At 44.7% G+C, this 14302-nt stretch overlaps 1 protein-coding gene across 3 annotated transcripts in view; it reads right to left on the reverse strand.

Moving 5' to 3' along the window:
• HTT (huntingtin) overlaps positions 1-14302 on the reverse strand; it is a 163458-nt gene that overhangs the window by 20841 nt on the left and 128315 nt on the right. For all 3 annotated transcript variants that reach the window (XM_046656987.1, XM_046656986.1, XM_046656989.1), the window contains 10 exons: positions 12147-12326; positions 11834-12010; positions 11460-11536; positions 9571-9709; positions 8455-8577; positions 6595-6808; positions 6054-6199; positions 4260-4437; positions 3180-3275; positions 582-769 (listed from right to left, as the gene is read on the reverse strand). In XM_046656987.1, coding sequence (XP_046512943.1) covers positions 582-769; positions 3180-3275; positions 4260-4437; positions 6054-6199; positions 6595-6808; positions 8455-8577; positions 9571-9709; positions 11460-11536; positions 11834-12010; positions 12147-12326 — 1518 coding nt within the window. The remainder of the gene's footprint in view (positions 1-581; positions 770-3179; positions 3276-4259; positions 4438-6053; positions 6200-6594; positions 6809-8454; positions 8578-9570; positions 9710-11459; positions 11537-11833; positions 12011-12146; positions 12327-14302) is intronic.

Below are 14302 nucleotides of genomic sequence, written 5' to 3' on the forward strand. Positions count from 1 at the left end.
TGTGTGTGTGTGTGTGTGTGTGATGCAATTTCCCCTGGGAGAGATCAGTCGAGCCTCCATCAACCCTCACCCTGCTCACCTGAGCTCTTTGTGTTATCTGAAACAAGAGTCCTGAATAATGATGCCTCCTTGAAATTGATTCTGAAGACAATGTGAAAAGAGGAGTTGCAAAAGTGATTATGCCAAAATACATGAATAATCTCCAAAGGTTACTTCTTTCAAAGGAAAATACTCACTTGAGGGGATATAATTTATGGTCTCTATCATTAAACAAATTAGTCTAATTAATGTAGAATCACATCCAACATTAAGTGTCTATTAGTGGGAGATGAAATCTTATTTCTTGATGTAATGCCTCACCGCATTTTAGAAAATCCAGTATTTCTACTAACTACCACTATACAGCACGCCTGATGAACTAGACAAAGTGTCACGGCTACATGCAACCAAAGGCTCTGGCCACCACAAGGAAGCATCTGAGCAGTCAAGATCTGGTCTCATCCTCTGGGAGTCTCCAGTCCAGGGGGTTGCCTGGGCATCTTGGTTATTTTGGTCTTCTGCAAAGGAATGACCAGACTCACCAGGGGAGGGACGCGTGTGTAGCTGTTGACGAGGGGTAAGCGAGCCAGGCTGATGATGATGTTCTTGAGCACCGACGTGAGAAACGCTGGAGTGTTGCTATTCCTTTTATGACCCAAGGCCAACACGGATGGCAAAGACTCCACCATTTCTGCCACCATCCCACAGGCTGCAGTGATATACTTAGGGTCTAAACAAACACCATGGTTAAGAGAGAACTGTTTTGTCAAACACACCCCAAAGCCGCCACCTCTCCTCCTGATTTTCCCAGCATCCCAGTGCAGCAGGCACAGCCTTACTACCATCACTCAAGCCAGAAATGTGGGCCTCCCCTAGACTTCCAGCTGGTCGCTGAAGGCCTACAGATTCACCTCCTTTATCTCTATCTACGTGCCAGGATTGTTGCAATCATCTTGAACCTGGTCTCCTGCCTCCAGTCCCAGCCCTTCCACCCCCCGTGCACAATGCAGCCAGCACTGGCCAGCTCACATCCAGGAGCAAACGTGCAGCCCCTCAGCTTCACGCATCCCTCAGGACGCCACCCTGTGTTCTGACTTTCTCTGGTTCTCCCAGGACCGTGTGCTCGTCCCTGAGTTGGCATGCAAAGAACCATGCTGGAATCTCCCATTCATTGCTTCCTCAAGATCAGGGGTTCTCATGGGTGGCAGGGGGCTTCTGACAGGACGCTGCATCCTACCCGAGAACTCCTGAGGCAGAATGCTGAGGCAAACGCCACACCCTCAGGTGAGACGCACAGCACCTCGAGGTCAGGGGCTGCTTCGGACTCACTTTGAGTCTGGCAGAGGGTATGTGCCAAAGAATTATTTGTTGAGCTGATAAATGTTTAGGGTTGTGGATGGATATTACCCATGGTCCCTGAGACTCAAAGTCTAGGGAACTTCCTCATCTAGAGAAGGAATTCTTATTGGATGTAAGGAAGCAAGCCCCAAGCTAAGAGAAATGAGGGTGACTTTAATCTTATTTATTGGACAATCTTTAAGAGGTATCATCTTATTGAGGTGATAAAGAAGCAAACTTCTTCCCCTGGCAACGATGAAATTAACTGGCCTCAAAAGGGCCATGGAGAATGAGCACAATTAACCCAAACTAAATACACTTCAGCCAATGGCTCTGCCTGCTCTGACGCAACTCCTTGAAACGCCTGAACTATCTTCAGAGGAATGGAAATTCAAATTATAACTAAAATAACGGTAACATTTGCTGAGCACTTAAAACAGGCCTGACACCTGTTCTGAGTGCTTTACTTGGATTAATTTACTTAATCCTTACACCAACCCTATAAGGTTAGTCTGTTCTTAGCGTCACTGCAGAAGCACAGGATAGAAAACTTGCTAAGGCAACTCGGCTAGAAGGGAGCCAAGCAGGGAAGTGAGTGAGTGCACATCCCTCAGGCAACAGCAAGAAATCATGAAATCACATAAGGGCTGACAGAACCACAGAGTTTTGAGATAAACACTTAGAGAAGAGCTTGGCTGTGTAATGAAACACCATGGCTTGTGAATGGTTACAAAATTATAAAACCTTGAGCAGGTAACCAGAAGAAAAATTACTATGCTTAGTACTAACCACAGGAAAACTCTCTATCACTAATTGGGATTGCACTAAAGCTGGCAAAAAAAGATACAAAACATTATGTACCTGATACGAAAAAGGCATGTTTCTTAAGCCAAGAGGGCACGGGTAAGACTCCAGTATCCCAAGTAAGAGCGTTGCATAACACAGACAGCCAAGAACTGCCAGGTGGGGCATTCGCTTCCCATCACTGTGGGACAGGGTGCAGGTTGGCATTCCTTTGGATAAAGGGCAATACGGCCTGGAGGTCCTTGGTGACAACAAGGAGTCACTTGGCCAAGAAGTTTTGCCTCACTACCATTTTCAGACTAAAACACCTGAATTAGGACAAACTACATGAAAGACCACGGTGCATGCCGAAGTCTAGAACAGGCTTAAATGAATGGGATGCGGATCGTTTTTGTTTTTTAAGAAGAGCAGTAATTTTCATTTAAAAATCCACCAAAACAAATGGCTGAAATAGACACCCAGGTTACCTAATATTCATGTGTGTATTTCCACTAACTTCAAGTTCTTCAGTTTTTCTATTTATTCCTTCACTACTCAACAAACATTGTTAATCACTTATAATACGGAGAACAGGGAGAAGGAAAACACGCTCCTTGCCCTCGAGCGGCTCGGAGTCTGAGGTGGAAGACACAGAAAGCAGGAAGTGCCACAGAGGATCCAAGCGCTAGGATGGAAGGAAAGGAGGGCCTTTCCAGAGGAGGGGTGCAAACTCAGTGTTCCAGAAGAACGGTGATGCGGGAGGATTCCCCAGGAGTGACAGCCCAGCTGCGTTTGGAGGGTCAAAGAGAGTCAGACGAATAGGGGCAGAGTGCACAAGCAAAGGAAAGAGCATGTACACGGCTCAACTTGCCCTGAAATTTAGGGACAAGCAACAGAACAAGCTAAGTTAAAGCAAGCTTTGAAGCGTCCACATTCGCCACTTTAAAAGTGTCTTTTGTGAATGAATTTCAAGCCCCTCAAAGAAACCAGGTAAGAAAAAAACGAGTCTTGAGACTTACTTAGTGTATTTGAATCTACTTCGTCCTCTCTGGCAGCCTTTGGGGTGTTCGTCCTTCTTTCTGGACTAAGAAGCTGGTCCCCAGGCTGCACCACAACTAAAATCATAACAGAACAAAAAGAAGAATTTCCAAACACTCTTACCATTCCTTTTTATTCAAATTTTCACATTCATGCACCCTCATAACATTTTGAAGCGAGAGACTATGTCAAACGAGGTCTAGATTTGCTAGAATCAATTTCAGACAATACTAGACTCAGGTATCAATCTCTGGGTTAATCTGAAATGCAACAGGACTGGGACTTCGACATTCAGATTCTAAGTCCCTCCACTGTCTTCTGGTTGCCACCTCTAACCCTGAAGGTTTTTATCAGACAGTTCATGACTCATTACTGCTAAAGGCATCACTACAACCCCCAAGAAGTTGGGCTTTGAAAAATTACTCCCTGGATCTTCATTTTGAAGTTAACTACAAATGCACAGATGAAAACAATTTAAACAGTGAGACTTCAAAACACCACTCCACAATGTTTAATTTAAAAATACAAAACTTCAAAACACCCTCTAATATGTAAACTATAGTGTCAAATTTTTAAAAAATTTTGCCTAATGACCCTTGTTGAGGACATTGTCCCTTGAAAAGAATAAATCACTTTTATTTTAATATATTAGTATTACAATGCAGTATAGAAACAAACATTTCAACTCTAACAGAAAACAAGTAATCTTTTGAATGTAATCTTATTAATCTTACAATCATTTAGGACTAAAAGCATGAAACAGTCCACTAGGGTCAGAGATTAAAGGGACATAAACTTAGAAGTATTTTTTATGAAAGCTGGAACTCCAAAATCTAAACAAAATGACTACAAAAGCAAATTCAAGTTAAATTCTAGTGTAGACTCCAAGATACCAGAGATTAAGGCAAGGCCCATATTTTATCCACCTCTTCACCCCGCCAATTCCTAACTTAGTACCTGGCAAACAGGAAGCACAAAATAAATGTATGTGACTACATTTGTGGAGCTGATTACTGGTTCAAGTGACAAGGGACAGAGGCCCGTCATGGTCACGGACTCACTGGCTTCCAGGAGGAACCGGACACAGTGAATGAGGGAGCAGGCGTGGGTCACCATCTCTGGGGAGGAGAGCACACTCCAGAGGCCAGGCAGCTGCAGAGCCAGGCAGCAGCAGTCCAGGCCCGCCTGGAGATCCAGACTCAGCGGGATCTGCTCGTGCATCAAATGCCATGACAGGGCCTGAAGAGGAAGGGCTGTGTTAAAGAAGGCCCAGACCCATGCTTTCTTCTTTTTGCGGGGGCTGTCAGGCAAGCAGACAACTCTCGGCTGTCAATGAACTGTCCAAAGCTCGAGAGGCTGGCAGGTCCCAAGGACCCTGCCCTTCCAGAGGTCCCCACTCCCTTAACTTCAAGTACCCACTCCCCAAAGTGCCGGGGGCTCCCCTCTCTGCCAGAACGCCCACCCTGATCTTGCTGCCCCTTTATCCTTCAGCTCTGTGAGCTCCTCTAGAAATCCTTCCTTGGCCACAACACCTCCAGGTCAGACTCTTCCTTGGGGCTCCACAGCCCAGGCCTTCCCTCTGCCGCAGCCACAGAGGCTGAATTTGAGAGAACGGATTCTGAAGACAGCCAGACTTGGGTTCAAATGCTGACTGACTACTTCCTAGGGGGTGAATTTGGCCCAGACCAAATCTCTCTAAGCCCTGCTTTCCTCATCTGTAAAATGGGAATAACAGAGCCCTCACAGGGTTGGAGTGAGATCTGAATAAGATGATGCAAGTGAAGCATTTCATCCTGCACACAGCAGGCACAGGAAAGAGCTCAGAGCAATCACTGTACTCTAACCATATGTTCTCTTGCCAGCCTCCCCACTACACTGAAACCTGCAGGACATGGGTCACGGCTATCTGACTTGGCCTGGCTCCACCTAAGTGCTTGCTCATCCTTTCATGAGCGACTGCATGAATGCCCTCCCAACACTTCTCTCTCGCTGCTGTGAAGTGGCAGGTGAAGTTGATGCTGAATCAGCTGTGTCCTCGCTTAGGCTGGTCAATGTAGCTCTGACCCTCTGACTCTTTAAGGATGCAGGTCAGACTCTGTTTTCCAGAAGTCGTATGGAAAGCCAATCCATTCAGAATATGTACACATTAAAAAAATTTTAGGGGCTGGCCCTGTAGCCTAGTGGTTAAGTTCAGCATGCTCTGCTTTGGCAGCCCAGGTTCAGTTCCCAGGCACAGACCTACACTGCTTGTCGGTGGCCATACTGTGGTGCTGACCCAAAAAATAGAGGAAGATTGGCACAGATGCTAGCTCAGGAAAAAAAAAGAAAGAATTTAATGGATGATCTGTCCCAAAATCAAAGGCATCTTAGAATCAAGGAAATAGATTAACATTAAGCATGTGATGACTTGCCATGCTATATTTGGGAGATCCCCGAAAGGTTTTTCCTCATCTCTCTAATCACCCTTGCCTCTCTCTGCCTGACGTTTCTCCCTGCCTGGCCCTCCTCTATGATAGATACCCTCTCCCCTAAGCCTGCTCCCCAGACACAGGAGGGGTGAAGCTGGCTGCAAGGGAGCCTCGGTCCCAGGCCTGGCTCTTCCCAACCTCCCTTCCTCAGCTGTGCAGTAGGGACAGTTAGTGCTGTGTTCCCAATCTCACGAGGTGACTGTGAGGAACTGGTGTGGTAAGGGGTATGGAAGCACTCAGGAGAGGAAGGGATGGACATGACACCTGGCAAGTAGTTACTGTCAGAAGGAGGTGAAGAGCACGCCAGACTGTGCACAGCTCTCGGTTGACAGTGCCAGTCACACCTCCCTCTGCACAGAAACACTGAGTTCCCAAGCTGCCTCTTACCTCGAGTGTCATGACCACAAACTTCACAGTGTCCTTCTCCTTCTCAGGAGGAAGGTGCAAGTGGCTGGGCAGTTTGGAGAACACCAGCAGGTACTGGGCCAGTGCTCGGGCCAGAGTGGTCAGAGACCGATACAATACAGCATCCCCTGAAACAGAAGATCTGAATGGGTGGACACGACTCTAGCAGAGGCTCATGACCTTAGAAAGGCAGTCAGGCAATTCTCTGAGAATCTGATGGGAGCCAAAGACATCGCTCCTCAGAAGCATATCTGCACAGACACCCAAGTCTTGCACTGCCCCCCAGGTCTATCCTAGCACTCCTGAGGGCTTGAAGCCCGGACTATGTCAACAAATAGCAAAGTAGCAGACACAGCAAGAGACATGCAGAGCTAGGGACCCCAGTGTCATTTCTCAGTTACCTCTGTAATTGCTTTCCATTTATTAGAACAACAGAATTTCCTGAATCTTTACTTGGTGCAAAGCACTGTACTGGCTCTGCAGCATTTTTTAAAAAAATAAAAGAAGTTTTTATTTTAATTACCAAATAGATCATTCACTTTGCCCCAGTAGGTACTGGGCTCCACGGGTAGGAATGGTTGGAAAACTTGATGGACAGGAGGCAGCTGCTGAACCATGCTGGTCACACGGTCCAGAGTTACCACTCGAGCAGCTTCAAATAGGGGACTCTTCTGGCCTCCAGAAATTTCACGCATGCCCAGGCCCAAGCATGGGGCTAAGAGGCTTAAGTTGAACTCCTAGGCATTAAAGGTTCAACAACAACAATTATAAGCTTTCAATTAGGCAAGAAAAACACTACAGAAGAAAGGATATTGCAAACATTTCTGAGATAACAAGATTACCATACGATAAAAAATATGTTAAAGAATATTCTACTTCTGATATAAATAAATGAACAACACCATTGATCATATGCTCAGTGAAATATATTTCTGGTCTCTTCTGGGTACTTTAATTTTAAAGAAATGTTTTTATTTTTTATGCCTTCAGATGGATTTGAAATCAAAAATTTAATATGACAAAATCTTAATTGATAAAAATACAAAATTGAGTTGAAATGCCACCTAAGGAATCAGTGAAACACAAAACATTCCCAAAGTTTGAAAAAGGTAAGTTATATTCACAAGCAGCTAGGGAAATCCAAGTAGCCAAATAAATGCCACAATTTTGGTTGGAAAAACAGCATTTCGTAGATCATGTTTCAATTTGTACTGTGTTTTGCCAACTTTTCAAAACCATTTAAGAATTTTTTTGGGTAAATTTTCAGGGAGAATATCAATCTTAATTAATATTCAGAAATGTATATGCCATCATCAGTGACCAAAATTAAACCTTTCTGTTACAGCCAGAACTTTAAAGGGGTTAAAAATCCAATTAGTGAATTTGGAAAATTCAATAAATTGGTCATAAGCAAATTGATCATTCAGCAAATCAGCTTTCACTGAATGGGTCTTAAAATGATTTTAGCAAACTGATTTTGAGCCAATTCTCCTGTTTTTTTTTAACATAGTTCTTATGTTCAAATTGATGAAGAATAGGTACTTCTGTGTTGTCTCCACTTGGAGTCTCTCTTCATCTACACCTGGCACGTTCTTTCTTGCCCCCTAATTCACCTTGCCATCACCCCAGCTATCTGCTGCTTCTTCATTACCACTTGGTACATATCAAGACAGTGCTAAAACGCCTCAAGGTTTAGTTGACTGCTCATCCCAGTAGGTCTGAAAAGGAACCCGCTACATCTATAGCTGGACAGTACCGAAAAGGGGGGGTTCCACTCCTCACAGGACCTGCCCAAGAAGTGAGGACAAGGACAAGGAAGCTTTGCAAGGGCCTCCTGGGTCGGCTCTGCACGGCTTGCCTGCACAAGATCAAGGGTGGGGATGTGGGACCTCATCACATCTAGTGAGGGGGTGGGAGACCTTACTCTAGGAAGTAGGGGGAGGGGGACCTCACTACCTGTGGTGGGGCAGGAGGACCTCATTACATCTAGAAAGGGGGTTTACTAAAGATCAATTTCCAGAATATCAGGAGAGAGTCAGTTAAATCATGCATGATGACACCATGCGAATGTTTCCTCATGACCATGAGAACCAGCAATCAGAAGTGACTATAATCTAAGAGAACCTATTTTCTTTAAAAGCATGAAATGTTGAAGTAAACACAACACGTGTCCTTTTGGGTTCTAATGTGGCTGAAATAACGTCCTGTCTTGTCTGCAGCAGTCTCCCCTCATCCTGTCTGTCTGGATTAGGGTCTCTGCCATTAAGGCAGAAAGGTGAGTGGTACATGTCAACAGTGGGTTGCATTACAATGAAACAAATCAAACAGGAAAGCAACAAAAGAAAGACAGGGTTTCCCTGGCCTCCCGCTCTCTCCGCCATACCGAGTTCATCATGAATGCACTCATGTCCCCGGGAGGAAGCCGATTCACCAGCTCTGCCCCTTCCAGCAGTGCGGAATCTGACCTAGTCCAGCACTGGGATTTGACTAGGCGTATGTACCAGTCCTGGGGAGAAGAAAAAGGTAGGTAACAGAATAATTGGGCAGAGCTTTCACGGCGCTTTGACACTTCTAGAAATGTGTTGTCTCTTTGCCTACTGCCCCTCACATCCTGTGGCTCCAGACCAAAGGACAAGTGGCCCCTGGACTATGAATGCAGCTTTGGCAAAACTGAACTGTGGCTGGGCGTGCGGGCTGCTCACCACATCACAGGAAATGCTCTGAAGGCTGTCCTTTGGACTCGCTGTTACTTTACAGATGCCTTCTCCCTCTCCCCTCACCTGGCGAATGTCCGACTGCCCTTCAAACTCTGCTGAGGATAGCGGGCCCTCCTCTGCACCTTCACCCTCATCTGGCATCGCACCCGTCACCTTCTACTGGGGTGTCTGCTTTGCTCCTCTCCCCACAGAGCCAGCACAGCAGAGGCACTTAGGAAATCAAGCCTGAGAACAGAGGCCTGAACTTTGCTATTCTATGCCTGGACTGCTGGTTTCTGAACTCCAAGTTCATATTTAAACTGAACTCTCTCCAGGAAACAAGAGTATCAAGGTTATACCAAAGTCCTAAATGGTCCCCAGCTCTGAGGTGTGAGTGCTGAGGATGATAACAGCCAGGGCCCTTGGAGAGATGGGGTCAATATGCAGGAGGTCAGCAGGCGTAAGGAGAGGGAGACAGGCCAAGCGGACATGTGCTTGAAGGCCTGTGCAATCGTGAGTGCAGGCCATGGCCACCCAGCTCCTGATCTTCCCATTAACTACCCACCACGAGTGTCCCAGGTCAGCATTTCCTTTCTCAACCCATGCCCCTGCTGGACCTCATGCATCCTGTCATGAGGTGACCCTGCCCAGTGCTGGAAAGAAACAAGGCAGGCCACGAGCTCTCGGGAGCTGCACAGAGTGCCAGGACGTTCTGCCTCCTGAGCCACCCTGCTGCACACTCTGGATTTGCCGCAGGCGGAGAGAGGTACTTAGTACCTGGAGTGGCCCTGTGTGTCACTTACTTTGTCTGGATTAACTGTCTCCAGAGCCAGGGGTCCATCCCCGTCCAGCGGGTGGGATGTGACCGGAGGAGAAGGGCCACATGATCCTGGTGCAGTGGCGAGACGAAGCCTGTCCAGCAGGGAGTAGAGCCTTTGGTGTCTGGAATACAATCACACGTGGGTTAGAGCACAGCTCCACAGGGAAGAGACACAGTAGCTTCTCAAAGTGAGAGGCAATGTATCTCAAGCCACCTCTTCAGAGCTACTTCTCAGCAACATTCAAAGTGAACTCAGGCCCTAGTTTACTCTTAATAACCACAGTTTATGCCTCATAAATATTTTCCAGAAATTTCATTTATGCTCAAACACTGCACCAGGCAATACACAGTATGATAGCTAATAAAAGCATTCTCTATAAATGCAAAGTGATCATCTATTCTATACCCAAGTGCAGGAAACCTATTTAATCTCCCAAAAAGATTATATACTAATTTATGGTCATTTTTTCATCTGGTACAAGATACCTATAATCTTCCTCATCTGGGCCAAATACAAAGTCTAGGGTCAAAAAATAAAAACAGTTCGACTTCCCACCATCTGCTATGAGAATGACAACTTCATAAAGCAAGTTATAACATAATTCAGCCTGGCATACTGAAAAGTCACTCAAAATCGTGTGCTGCCCCTTCCCAACAAAAGACACCATTGATAAGCTTCTCTTAAGATTGAAGTCACAGCTGAAGTGTGCAGCCCAGCCCTATCCATCTCAGCTCTGGAGCCCACCAAAGAGATGACCCCACGTCCTAGTGGGACAGAAGGAGCCAGAGCTCTTCTGGGCAAACGTTATCTACTTCAGTCTCTCCTATTTATACCCGTCAAACATATAAATTTTTAAAATATAAGACAATCAGGAAAATGTGACCCACAATAAGAAAAACGTGGGGCTATTAGGACTTCTATGTGACAAAGACTCTCTCCTTTGACCACACTGCAGCCAACCTTCTCTGAGAACTCTTTTTGAGTAGGCCTTGCCCTTGGACTCTGTCCTTGGTCCACTCAGTCATTTTAGCAAGAATCCTTCTGGGTCAGTTTAGCGGAAACTGGCCCCACCCTTACTATCTGATCAAATTCCTCGTCCGCTACTCTCCATATCTTATTGCCCTGGCCTGCCTATAGCAAAATCCTGTCTAGTTGGTTTAGCCAGAATCTCCCTTACCCCTCAAGTTTCCCCATAGGAATTTTCTGTCCACTGGCCCCACCCTGCTCCTTGGCTATAAATCTCCACGCGTCTATGCCGCATTCAGAGCTGAGCTCATTCTCTCCTCTACTGTAAAACCCTACTGTAGTAGTTCCCTGAATAAAGTCTGCCTTACCATCTTTAAAAAAAAAGATTGAAGTCACAGCACAGTATGTAGAGGAAAAAAGGTAAAAACTTCTCTTAATTTATTCTGCAATCATGGAAATATATAATAGATGTCATGATTTCTGATAAAGGCTTCTAAAAGAGTTTGCAAACAAAATTAGGTAATAAATAGCTATAAAGAGATAACATTTTAACAAGAAGCAGATATAATTCTTACACGTGAAGAACTGGGTAATGTCTTTCAGACCTGCCAACTCTTATTTAACAATTAGGTTATATGCTTTGATTTTGCTAAGATAAAGCTGCTAACTTGTAGTCCCAATCGTCACCAGGCATGAACAGAGGCACTCTGAACCCCTGCCACCGCTCAGCCGCCCACAGGACTGCAGGCATCCCTCTGTAATGCGTAGAGGTCAGCCTGCCAGTTGTTCTTTACTCCTTATAAACCCATCTATAAAGCACATCAATCTCTTGTCCTACGACTTTATTCCCTTACAAATCTAAGTCTTTATACCCCAAATCCAGGAACACCTGGCTCCAGCATTACCTCTGGGCTAACCCACTGTTCTGAAGGTATTCCTGGATTCTGTTGAGTTCTTCCACTGGCAGCTGGGCCATATTGCTCTGAAGTAGACAAGAACACATCAGTGGGTTTGTAAAACATAAGGGATCAAAATAACCTTGTGCTCCTTTACAAAGGATAAACTGACGGGGACAGCTTATCATAGCAAAGGCAGACTAGAAGAAAGCACAAGAAGCACTCATATCAGACATACAAGGAATGACCAGTTTAGACATGTTATACACGTTTCTCTCAGTGGCCACATGAAGAATATGCCTGTAGAGGGAAAAAACAGCCAAATGTTTTGCTTGCCCTGCTTAGTTTTCAATAAAAATCAATGTAAGTGTTTTTTTCAGTACCTGTAAATTTGCAGCCAAAAGCATTTCTACCCGGCGACAAGCAAGGGTGTCAACCATGCGAGCCAGCACACGGAGCGGAGTACACAAAAGCTTGTCCACATACAGCATCAGCACAGCACCCGACTGGCTGAGGTGGATCCCTTCCAAACACTGAAGAGTTTTCTTCAGAGTGGTGGGCTGACATTTGAGAGAAGGAAAGAAACAAGAGCAGAGTATTTTGCCAATTGGAAATTAGCAGTTTAAAAATCCCAATACTCCATTTTTCAGGCAGAGAAAACTGTGACTGGCAACAGCTGGCACCCAGGAGACTTACAGTGGAAAGATTTTCACAACGAGACTGAATGGCCTGGATGAAAAGGCCACTGGCAGCAGAATTCCGATGAACCGCACTAATAAAATCCTGCACGGGAGGCTCATGGGACAGACTGATCAGATCTTGAACATGATTCACAATGAGCCACGTTAAGTGCTCTGAGTCATGTAGGTTCTGGCACTGAGGAAAAAGACAATGAAAGACACATTTTCAAGTAGTCAAGGAGAGAACAGATATTCATGCCAGAGAAAAGGCCAAGGGGGTAGGAAGGGGAAAACAAATTCCAAATTATAATCCTCAGTGAAAATCTAGCTCTTGACCAGCAATAAAGGAGGAAGAAAACTCACTTTACAGAGCCTGTCACCTCCAAGCACATATTGTGGCTGAGGCTGTTGGAAGTCACACCCCACCAGGGAAATGTGACCCAGCAGGCCAGCCCCAAAGGGCACCAGCCAACGGCCAAAGGCCAGAGGAGGAAAGGAGCAGAGCCCAGGGCCACCACTGCCTGCCTGGTGAGACCCCAAGGCAGTGGGACAGTGGGAGCAGTGTGGCGCCGCCCTCACAGGTGACCGTCCCAGAGCCAGAACACACGAGAACAAGTGACGCTCCAGGCATCAGTCTCCCTACTCACGGATGTTCTCCAGTTATTCTTTCTCCAATTTTGTGACAGGTCAGTGGAAAAAAAAGAAATCACTTAACTGTCAGTTTTCACAGAATTCCTGAGTCCAAAATATGAATGGACCACACATTACATGGATCTTAAGTGAAGAAATTTCACTTAAGGTTTATAAGGAAATACGAAGATAACCATTTTTAAATACACATGTTGCCTTTTCATCTTAATTCATAATCCTTCTAGACAGAAATTACAAAATGTGACCAATTCTTTGACATCTGTTCAGTGAGGAATATTTTCCATGTGGGATGATTTGATAGTATTAACATAAAATTAATATCTTTCTTACATTTCTTACATTTCTGTGAAAATCAGCATTATATAATTATATTATTTCTCAAAAGTGAAACAAGATAGAAAAACTATTTCAACATCAAGAACGTAAAGCAAAAAATGAATATGAATAAAGTGCTAGCACAACAAAAAATGATAACATTTGCTTCAGTTGAAGTCTGCTCAGAATGTTTAACAAATCATTATGTCATACACCTTAAACTTACACAACGTTATATGTCGATTATATCTCAACAAAACTGAAGAAACAAAATGAAAAGTAGAAAAACCACCAAAACGCTTAACAACATTTTGCTACGTGATAGCAGTATGTTCATGATACCATGTTTGTACCAGAGAAATGCATGTACTTTTATATTGGTATAGAAAAAGTACTAAACCCCAGCCAAAATGGAACAAGAGGTTCTCTCTCTTTTTTTTTTTTGTTTAAGATTGGCACCATCTGTTGCCAATCTTTTCTTCTTCTTCTTCTTCTTCTTCCCAAACCTCCCCGGTACATAGTTGTATATTCTAGTTGTGATTGCCTCTGGTTGTGCTATGTGGGACGCCACCTCAACATGACCTGACGAGGGTCCCATATCCGCGCCCAGAATCCGAATCAGTGAAACCCTGGGCCACTGAAGGGGAGCGCGAGAACTTAACCACTCAGCCACGGGGCCGGTCTCAACAACAGGTTCTCTGTGAGCAATACAATTACAAAAGATTTCTTCTTTTTACTTACTTGGATTTTGTACATTTTCTATGTTAAATGTGATGCTAGTTTTATGGTAAAAAACTCCACAAAAGCTATTTTTGAAAAAAAGAATGGCATTCAAATAGGCATCTATTTTAAAACACAGCAGTGAACATCTAATACCTTTTTCACAGATTAATTTTAAAAAATTTAAAATCAGAACCCCACTCTAACCAACACTCTTCGCTTGCTTTCATTATTATTATTCCATCGCTTCTCTTGATACAACAACGCCAGCACTATGAATAGCCCAGAGCAGTCACTCAATGTGTGTTGAACAAGTGACAGCCAAAGGAAACCTTTTACAGACAAACTCAAAAACCAGTGACCAGTGGGCCAAGTCCGGTTTCTAATCATAAAATCATCTGTTAGACAGGATTAAACATTAATTTTGGTTTTCCCGTTTTGATGGAGTGGTGGGAAAGTGGGAAGTCAATCTGGCTTTCAGACGGC

Source organism: Equus quagga, chromosome 3, assembly GCF_021613505.1.
Source record: "Equus quagga isolate Etosha38 chromosome 3, UCLA_HA_Equagga_1.0, whole genome shotgun sequence".
NCBI classification, from domain to species: domain Eukaryota; kingdom Metazoa; phylum Chordata; class Mammalia; order Perissodactyla; family Equidae; genus Equus; species Equus quagga.